This window comes from Pogona vitticeps, chromosome 1 (genome assembly GCF_051106095.1).
Source record: "Pogona vitticeps strain Pit_001003342236 chromosome 1, PviZW2.1, whole genome shotgun sequence".
Classification (NCBI taxonomy): Eukaryota; Metazoa; Chordata; class Lepidosauria; order Squamata; family Agamidae; genus Pogona; species Pogona vitticeps.
This window is the reverse complement of record NC_135783.1, coordinates 27,718,721-27,729,620: the sequence shown is the minus strand read 5'-3', so window position 1 is coordinate 27,729,620 and position 10,900 is coordinate 27,718,721. Positions and strand designations below refer to the sequence as shown.

The following is a 10,900-nucleotide window of genomic DNA, read 5'->3' as shown; positions in this document are numbered from 1 at the left end:
ACTGTGCAGTAGTGGTGGATTTGGGTCTGATATGGAGATAATGTGCTTTATGCCTTGTTTCCACTGCTGTCCTTATCTGGATTGTCCCATTAGCACCTGCTGGCACTGGAAGAAAAGATACCATAGAAATCAGTGTTGGCCCAAGACACTTTGCTGCTTCAGGTAAAGGACGATATGACACTTGCCTACCTTCAATCTCAAGTACATCTAGGCCTCCCATGACACTGAGGACACAAGGGTAATTGAGGGAGCAGAGCTCTCCTTCTAAGGCAGGTGAAGATTTCTCATTTTCCACCTCGCCATAGTACCCATCCCCACATTTCATGCAGAGAAACCAGCAACCTTCTTTCAATGATCTGGTTAAGAATCTGGTTAATTTAGGGAGCCAAACAAACTGTGTAGCAAGGAGAACAATCACCCAGTTCAGGAGAAACAGTTAAAAGTTTATTGCCTCCAACCATCTGTTACCTTGAAGCAGTTACCTCACTGGCCAATGACAGGGCTAGTCATAACTGGGAGCTTGTCTTCCAGAGTCACCAGCGAGTGATGAGATATACAGTAGAGATGGGCACAGCTTGCTTCAGGCCAGGTTGTCGGAAGTCATCAGTGCGGCACCAGAGGTGTCCCATTTTTCCTTCCTCCTCCCTCCCAGCCAGCTTCCCCACTCACCAGTAAGCACACACTGCTCATCTCCTCCTCTTTGAACAACTATCCAGTAGCAGCAGGAGTTGAGGACTTCCCTTCTCTGCTTCCTCCAGCAGAGGAAAGTGTTGCAGGAATCCCTGTCCCACCTCCTCGTTTGAGTGAGCAGCTACTGGAGGAGGCGGAGAATGGACGTTTGTGCTCCTGTTGCGACTGGATGGTTGTGCAAAGAGCAGGGGATGGGCAGCATGCACCAGCTGGTGAGCAGAAGAGCTGGCTGGAGGGGGGGGAAGGGAACACATGGCACCTGTGATGTCGCACCGGCAACTTCTGACAACCTGGCATGAAGCAAGTCATACCCATCTCTAATATACAGTGCAACTGAACTTCAAACTGTCAGACTAATACAGCTTCATTATATCCTGAGTAGTTTGGATACAAGTGTTTACCTCTGGACTAAGGACTGCAGTACTGTCACTCGGTACATCTTCTTCATATGCTTTGTTATGAAAACTTTCTATTTCGTGCCCAGTACTTCCTTCACTTGGGCACTTATACGAACATCTTGGGCTGTTACTACACTGAGAGAATTCACATTTGCTGTCACCAGCTTCAGAAGGTGTACACGAGAGGTGTGGAGAGCCACTGTCATCTTGGTATGGTGGCGGCTGCAATTCATCAAGAGGAGGCGTTTGTCTCATTCTCTGAATGCAGTTGGCTGTGAATAAATGACAATTACCAGAGATTTTCACTGTATAAGTAATATAGCTGAATCAAAAATATACAACTTGGTTATTTACTGAGATGGTAAAGGTTCCCCTTGACATTTTTAGTCCAGTCGTGTCCGACTCTAGGGGGCAGTGCTCATCCTGTTTTCAAGCTGTTGAGCCAGCGCTTGTCCGAAGAGAGTTTCCATTGCCACGTGGCCAGCGTGACTAGGGAAAGCCGTTTTACCTTCCCACCAAGGTGGCACCTATTTATCCACTTACATTTGCATGCTTTTGAACTCCTAGGTTGGCAAGGAGCTGGGACAAAGCAATGGGAGCTCACTCCATTGCGTAGATTCAATCTTACGACTGCTGGTCTTCTGACCCTGCAGCACAGGCTTCTGCGGTTTAGCCCACAGTGCCACCATGTCCCTACTAAGATGGTACTTTAAACTAAATTCAGACCTTGGGGCTCCAATTTGAAGAAATATGTGCTTTGTTTGGTGTAAGACACAGGGCTAACTCCCCACACCCATATACACTCCCCTGACCAATATGTTGTTGCTTCACCAATACTTCTATTTTGTCCTACCCATGACCCTGCTCTTCCCAAAGGACTCAGCTTTTTATTTAAAATTTATTTATTTATTTGTATTCTCGAAGGATTTCCCGGCTGGGATCCGATGGCTGTTGTAGGTTTTTCGGGCTGTTTGGCTGTGTTCTGGAGGTTTTTCTTCCTGCCGTTTCACCAGTCTCTGTGGCTGGCATCTTCAGAGGACAGGAGCTAGAATTCTGATAGTTCTAGCTCCTGTCCTCTGAAGATGCCGGCCACAGAGACTGGCGAAACGTCAGGAAGAAAAACCTCCAGAACACGGCCAAACAGCCCGAAAAACCTACAACTCTCTCTCTCTCTCTCTCTCTCTCTCTCTCTCTCTCTGTGTGTGTGTGTGTGTGTGTGTATGACCCCACATTTTTCCTTAAAAAGACCCAAGGTGGATTACATAATTAAAAGACAATATTAAAGCTAACAACAGTAAGTATTCAAATATTAAAAAGGATCAAACAAATATTATACTAAAAACAAATGCAACATCAAAACACATTCAAAGCGGTAAGGTACAATCCATTAAAACACCCCACTCAGGCAGCCAATCACTCAGGCAAGTCCCGTCTGCCTGAAGAGAAAGGTCTTTGCTTGTTTGTGTAAGGACAGCAAAGATGGGGCCACCCAAGCCTCCTGTGGGAGGGAGCTCCAAATCAGGGACCATCAACAGAGAAGGCCCTCTTCTGTGCACCCACCAGACCCACTCATGAGGATGGTGGGGCCGAGAAAAAGGCCCCTCTTTATTATCTTAACATTTGAGCAGGCTCATAAAGGGAAGTGCAGTCCTTGAGAGAGCTCAGGCCCAAGCCATTTAGGGCTTACAGTCGTGCCCCGCTTGACGATTACCTCATTAGACGAGGAAATCGCTTAACGATGAAGTTTTTGTGATTGCTTTTGTGATCGCAAAACGATGTTTTAAAGGGAAAAATCGCTTCACGCTGATCGGTTCCCTGCTTCAGGAACCGATTTTTCGCTTTATGACGATCAGAAAACAGCTGATCGTTGCATGTCAAAATGGCCACCTGCTGTTTAAAATGGCTCCCGCTGTGCTTAGGATGAATTCCTTGCATTACAGGCACCAGAAAATGGCTGCCCTGTGGAGGATCTTTGCTGGACGCTGAGGTATTTCGCCCATTGGAACACATTGAGCGGTTTTCAATGCGTTTCAATGGGCTTTTTCATTTCGCTTGATGAGGATTTCGCTTAACAGCGATTTGAATGGAATGGATTATCCTCATGAAGCGAGGCACCACTGTAATAGGTTAGAACCAGGACTTTGAATTCAGCCTGGAAACACACTGACAGCCAATGCTATGTCTTACTTCACATCATGTTCCAACTCTAGGATCAGGTTAACTGTAACTTGAATATGATGCTTAAGAGACTCTTGCAAAAGCAGTATACCACTGGCCCTTTTAAGTTGGAGTTGGAGAATACAGTTAAGTTCTGCACCTCTGCAGCAATGGCTCCTTATATAGGTTCATATCAAAAGTGTGGTTTGGTGGGTGGCTTGCTTGATCCTCCTGGTTAGATAATAATCTCAACAATAAAAAATTATTCAACCTGAATGGAATACTAATCTCGATTCTGTGACACATTTTTCCCCGATGTAGTTAAATCCAACAGCCTTAATCAATACTCAGTTGTACTATGCAAAGCCGATCAGAATCCCAGTCTTTGCAGCTGTCTTCAAAATAAGACACAGGTTCTCTTTAATGAATCTTTGTTTTCATTTGGCAAATAATTTAGAATATTACTATGAAACTGTATCATTTAGTTTATTTATTTATTTATTGCATTTATATGCCGCCCATCTAGACACAGTCTACTCATTTAACTGATTTCTCAGTTAAATCAACCACTTAAAACCACCTGAATTCATTAAAATGATATTTGCCACTAACTGGCCAAAAGGATTTTTAACAAATACTATGCAAATATTATACAAATGTTTTACAGATATTTAAATTAGGCAGGGGCTTAAGTTATTATTAGTTGTGAAATGTCAAACTGACTCAAACACTTCACAACTTGTATCTACTAACTAATCACTGACATTTTATCTTGAGGCCATGTATAAATGATTGCCAAGTACAGGTAGTTTCACTCTTATGTCTGAGGAACTAAACTTATTTCACAGAAGCTCACATCAAAATATAGCACTTAAGTCTCTAAGGTGTCACAATGTTTTTGTCTTCTTTATTTTGTTGCTGCTGCTTTGTTTTGTTTCTTGTCTTAAATGGGGCACTTATATACACGGCAACTGGTGGACACCATCTCTAAAAAAGCATTCCCCACTTCCTTCTCCATAACATAGGATGGAATGCATCACGGAAGCAGGTATCTATTGCGACCCACACATGCATCAGGTGAAAACAAAAAAAGCATGTACTTTTTCAAAAAACACTTCTTACATATAGAAATGTATGCAGTTTAAATCACCCATTTCATTAAAACACAAACAATTAATCATGGTTTCCACAGTCACGATGGTCAATATATGCTGGAAAAGATTAGAAACACATACAGGATAAACTTTAAAAAGAAATAGGCATAATCGCATGAATGAAAGAATTCAAGAAAACTCTGCATTTGCTCAGAAAATTAGCAGAGAACAGAAACAAATTAGCTCTCTTGTTCTTAGGAAGAATTTACGTTAGAAGTAAAAATGATTTAGCATACTAAGCCTATAGGATAAATTCCAAAGAAATGTGTATTCCGGGGACTGGGGGCATGGCAAGAAGCAGAGAAACTATTAATGGTAGGTACTATCTAGTTCCAGCAGTTAGGATGCTAGCCTCTGTAGGAGAAAACAAACGGCAGCCTTAATATTAACTACTATTATTGTTTCAGCTGCAATCTCCACTCTAGATTTATCTTAGATGAAAGACATGACAGGACTTATGGGAGAAGAAAATGAAAGACCGAATTAAGACGGTTGTGAATAGGGCTGGAGGCTCTCCCTATTGACTCTTGAGAAATACTGAACTGCTTTTCTCCTAAAGACTCCATGGTCAAAACCTAACTGAAGTTTTCTGTGTGCATAAGGACATTCATGGATTTTAATTTTATTTTATTTGCATTTTCCCATTGTACAATCAATTGCACACACAAAGGAAAAGCCAGTTTGCAATGGAGAGCTAGGGAAACAGCTCACTTGCACACCTGCCCTTATGCAACAGGGTAGAATTCCTACCATTTAAAAAATAATTATTATTTTCTTTTCTTTTGATACCTTCGATGTTTCAGTCATGTTACTTTGCATGCCCTGCAGTTTCCCACAGGTCCTCATCATCTCCCACTCTTCTAGTTCTATATTCTGTTTTGCCGAACTGTGTCTACACTTTCTATCTCATTAACATCTGGAAACTACAGCCTTGTCCCTGTGGTTCAGCATTCCTAGCAAGAGAAGGCTTTACCAAATCACATTTAACACATTCGTTTTGAGCTTCTCTTGGACCCTTAAAAATATCCATAATGTTAACAAAATGCATATTGTTACCCATGACCCACCTGATTCTATTTTTCTCATAGGAATTGTGCGGCTTGATAATTTTTGCAAGTAATGCTTTGTAATAATTATGTCTGAATTCATCCTCAATGCTGTATGCTCACTCTCTCTTTTTTCTCTCTATGCCATTCCCCCATACACTACATTCTTCGTGTTTATTTTTAATCTAACCTAGTACTTTCAAAAGTTTTAAACCTTCAGGGGCTTCTAGGCAAATGTTAAAACAATTTAAATAAAACATAAAATGGAACACATGTTTAAAAATTAAAGAAAATCCTTTATTCTGAATGATTAAATATCCGCAGAGGTTTTTGCTATGCTTCTCCAATGAGTGCAAATGGAATTTTCATGTTTTAATATTTTTGAGCTGAGAAAAGTTCATCTCGCCAAATAACCCTACACCACTAGGAGAGTATAGAATATAAATAATAAATATTTAATAAAGACCTGGGGCTCTTTTTCCCCCTTTTCGTCTAAAACAGAAAGGATTACACAAGTATACACAAACATTGTTCTTTTACAATGGTGTGGGTTCTTCCAGCATCCTGTTACAGATGTATTTCTGCATTGATCATCTGCTTACCAAAATGGAGACAGTGCATATGAATACATGAAGCATCACTAGGTAGTGAGAAAACAAATATATTTTATGAGGGAGGAAGAAAAGTAACTTTGGGTAGGTTGTAATATTATGTAACTTGATAAAAGAAAACTAGTTATTTTGAGCTTCACTTGTAGAAAGTCTTTCCCATCCCAGAATTCAGACATTACAGAAGTATGATGAAATATTACAGAAGCAAGCTGAAATACTGAAACATTTTATGGTATACTGAAAATTGACAGCGGCCATTCAGGTCCTCTTATTCCTGAGTCATGACTTCCTGCATGATTTCACGCATAGTGTTTGAAATCATGTTTACACCAACTTTAGAGTTTAATTGGAAACCAAAAATTCACCAGTAATCATAAATTTCTTCCAGATTACATGTGAGCAGAATCCCACAGTATACTTTACTGCAATACTTATTTATGTATGTACATAAAATGGGGAAATGTATCAAGAGAACAAAATGGCACAAATCCCTGTATTCGCTATGGTACTGTATTTTTCTATCACAACCTGCTACTATAAGATTCAGGTCTAACCTAGAAATCTATCCAGATGTATATATATATCGCGTTTCCTCAAAAATAAGACAGGGTCTTATATTAATTTATTTTTGCTCCAAAAAGACATTATGGCTTATTTTCAGGGGATTTTTTTTTCATGTACAACAATATACATTTATTCAAATACAGTCATGCCATCTTCTGGTTATTGCACATGGTGGAGGGCGGGCTTTCAATTAACTGGAGCTTATTTTTGGGGTAGGGCTTATATTACGGGCATCCTGAAAAATCATACTAGGGCTTATTTTCAGATTAGGTCTTATTATTGGGACTACAGGGTATGTATATGTATATGCTCCAGGAAATACATGGCATGCAATATCAGCTCCTGTGGTTGACAGTTATTATGATACCTCTGCATTAGTTGGGATAGACCAGAAGTAGATAATAGAAACTTAGAATGTTGTCCTTTCCTGGTCAGTTTAGCAAAATCTCTTGCTTTGGACTTTGGTTATAACTCAAATCTCCAGTGCCTAACTGCAGGGATCTATATCTGTGATGGTAACATCTCTGATGCTGGACATGTCTGGACTGGAGCTTATATATGCTGTGTTTCAGACTACAACTTTCAGAATACTCAAGCCAGTATAGTTGTATAGACCAAGGGTTCCCAACCCCGGCTCCGGAGATCAGTACCGGGCCGTGGTCTTGGCAGGACCAGGCCATAGAGACAGATCTCCCACCCACCCTCGCATGCACACCCCACTCAAACACCCACACGCCTGCCCAGGTGCCCCGCCCATTCCTGCACGCACCCCGTCCACCTGCGCATGCACGCGAGCACCACCCACCTGCATGTGCATGGGAAGGACTTCAAGAAGTGGCAAGAACACACAGAGGAATTACAACAGCAAGACTTGGATGTCCCGGACAACTCAGATAATGTGGTTGCTGACCTTGAGCCAGGCATCCTGGAGAGTGAAGTCAAGTGGGCCTTAGAAAGCATGGCTATCAACAAGGGCTGTGGAGGCGAGGGCATTCCAGTTGCTGTCCTCTGAAGATGCCAGCCACAGAGACTGGCGAAACGTTAGGAAGAACAACCTTCAGAACATGGCCAAAGAGCCCGAAAAACCCACAAAAAACAGTAGTTTTGTTACTGTTTAGTCATTAAGTCGTGTCCGACTCTTTGTGGCCCCATGGACCACAGCACGCCAGGAACTCCTGTCTTCCACTGCCTCCCGGAGTTTGGTCAAAGTCATGTTGGTAACTTCAGTGACACTGTCCATCCATCTTGTCCGCCGTGGTCCCCTTTTCCTCTTGCCTTTATACTTTCCCAACATCAGGATCTTTTACAGGGAGTCTTCTCTTCTCATGAGATGGCCAAAGTATTGGAGCTTCAGCTTCAGGATCTGTCCTTCCAGTGAGCTCTCTGGTTTGATTTCCTTTAGAATTGATAGGTTTGTTCTCCTTGCAGTCCAGGGGACTCTCAAGAGCCTCCTCCAGCACCACAATTCAAAGGCATCAATTCTTCGGCGGTCAGCTTTCTTTATGGTCCAGCTCTCACTTCCATACATCACTACAGGAAAAAACATAGCTTTGACTATTCGGACTTTTGTTGGCAAGGTGATGTCTTTGCTTTTTAAGATGCTGTCAAGGTTTGTCATCGCTTTCCTCCCAAGAAGCAGGGGTCTTTTAATTTTGTTGCTGCTGTCTCCATCTGCAGTGAATATGGAGCCCAAGAAAGTAAAATCTGTCACTGCCTCCATATCTTCCCCTTCTATTTGCCAGGAGGTGATGGGACCAGTGGCCATGATCTTAGTTTTTCTGAGGTTGAGTTTCAGACCGTTTTTTGCACTCTCCTCTTTCACCCTCATTACAAGGTTCTTTAATTCCTCCTCACTTTCTGCCATCAGAGTGGTATCACCTGCATATCGGAGGTTGTTGATATTTCTTCCGGCAATCTTAATTCCGGCTTGGGATTCCTCCAGTCCAGCCTTCCGCATATAAATTACAGTAAATAAGCAGGGAGACAATATACAGCCTTGTCGTAGTCCTTTCTCAATTTTGAACCAATCAGTTGTTCCATATCCAGTTCTAACTTTTGCTTCCTGTCGCACATAGAGATTTCTCATGAGATAAATAAGGTGGTTCCCCAAATTCCTTTAAGAACTTGCCATAGTTTGTTGTGGTCCACACAGTCAAAGGCTTTTGCATAGTCAATGAAGCAGAAGTAGATGCTTTTCTGGAATTCTCTGGCTTTCTCCATAATCCAGCACATGTTAGCAATTTGATCTCGAGTTCCTCTGCCCCTTTGAAATCCAGCCTATACTTCTGGGAGTTCTCGGTCCACATACTACTGAAGCCTATCTTGTAGGATTTTGAACATAACCTTGCTAGCATGTGAAATGAGTGCAACTGTACAGTAGTTGAAACATTCTTTGCCACTGCCCTTCTTTGGAATTAGGATGTACATTGATCTTTTCCAATCCTTTGGCCACTGCTGAGTTCTCCAAACTTGCTGGCATATTGAGTCTAACACCTTAACAGCGTCATCTTTTAAGATTTTATATAGTTTAACTGGAATGCCATCACCTCCACTGACCTTGTTGTTAGCCATGCTTTCTAAGGCCCACTTGACTTCACTCTCCAGGATGCCTGGCTCAAGGTGAGCAACCACACTATCTGGGTTGTCCAGGACATCCAGGTCTTTCTGGTATAATCCCTCTGTGTATTCTTGCCACCTCTTCTTGATGTCTTCTGATTCTGTTAGGTCCCTACCATTTTTGGTCCTTTATCGTGTTAATCTTTGCACAAAATATTCCTCTAATATCTCCAATTTTCTTGAACAGATTTCTGGTTTTTCCTTTCTATTATTTTCCTCTATATCTTTACACTGTCCATTTAAGAAGGCCCTCTTGTCTCTCCTTGCTATTATTTGGAAATCTGCATTCAATATTCTGTAGCTTTCCCTTTCTCCCTTGCATTTTGTTTCCCTTCTCTTCTCTGCTATTTGTAAGGTGTCCTTGGACAGCCACTTTGTTTTCTTGCATTTCTTTTTCTTCGGGATGGTTTTTGTTGCTGCCTCCTGTACAACGTTACGAGCCTCCATCCATAGTTCTTCAGGCACTCTGTCCACCAAATCGAGTTCCTTAAATCTCTTCTTCACTTCCACTGTGTATTCATAAGGGATTTGGTTTAGATTATACCTGACTAGCCCAGTGGTTTTTCCTACTTTCTTCAGTTTAAGCTTGAGTTTTGCTACAAGAAGCTGATGATCAGAGCCACAATCAGCTCCAGGTCTTGTTTTTGCTGACTGTATAGAGCCTCTCCATCTTTGGCTGCAGAGAACATAATCAATCTGATTTCGGTATTGCCCATCTGGTAAAGTCCATGTGTAGAGTCACCTCTTGTGTTGTTGGAAAAGAGTGTTTGTGATGACCAGCTTGTTCTCTTTACAAAACTTTATTAGCCTTTGCCCTGCTTTGTTTTGACCTCCAAGGCCAAACCTACCTGTTGTTCCTTTTATCTCTTGACTCCCTACTTTAGCATTCCAGTCCCCTAGAATGAGAAGAACATCTTTCTTTGGTGTCAGTTCTAGAAGGTCTCTTCAGCATCAGTGGTTGGTGCATAAACTTGGATTATTGTGATGTTGAAAGGTCTGCCTTGCATTCGTATTGAAATCATTCTAGCATTTTTGAGATTGTATCCCAGTACAGTTTTACATAGTCATGTTGACTGTGAGGGCTACTCCATTTCTTCTACAGGATTATTGCCAACAATAGTAGATATGGTAATCGTCTGAATTGAATTTGCCAATTCCTGTCCATTTTAGTTCACTGACACTCAGGATGTCAATGTTTATTCTTGCCATCTCCTGTTTGACCACATCCAGCTTACCAAGATTCATAGAGCTTACATTCCATGTTCCTATGCAGTATTCTTCTTTGCAGCATTGGATTTTCCTTTCACTTCCAGGCACATCCACAGCTGAGCGTCCTTTCGGCTTTGGTCCAACTACTTCATTAGCTCTGGAGCTACTTGTACATGTCCTCCATTCTTCCTCAGTAGCATACTGGAAGCCTTCCGACCTGAGGGGCTCATCTTCCAGCATCATATCTTGTAACCTTTTGTTTCTATTCATGGGGTTTTCTTGGCAAAGATACTGGAGTGGCTTGCCAGTTCTTACTCCAGGTGGGTTGCGTTTAGTTGGAACTCTCCGCTATAACCTGTCCGTCTTGGGTGTCCCTGCACAGCATAGCCCATAGCTTCTCTGAATTACTCAAGTCCCTTCGCCACGATAAGGCAGCAATCTGTGAAGGGACAGCA

The 10,900-nt window shown here is 41.9% G+C and overlaps 1 protein-coding gene across 10 annotated transcripts in view; it reads right to left on the bottom strand.

Annotated features, from left to right (window-relative positions):
* The window catches only part of SYT14 (synaptotagmin 14), a 135,730-nt gene that overhangs the window by 23,612 nt on the left and 101,218 nt on the right, over positions 1–10,900 (bottom strand). For all 10 annotated transcript variants that reach the window (XM_020794607.3, XM_078382926.1, XM_078382927.1 and 7 more), the window contains one exon: positions 1,092–1,360. In XM_020794607.3, the coding sequence (XP_020650266.2) occupies positions 1,092–1,360 (269 nt within the window). The remainder of the gene's footprint in view (positions 1–1,091; positions 1,361–10,900) is intronic.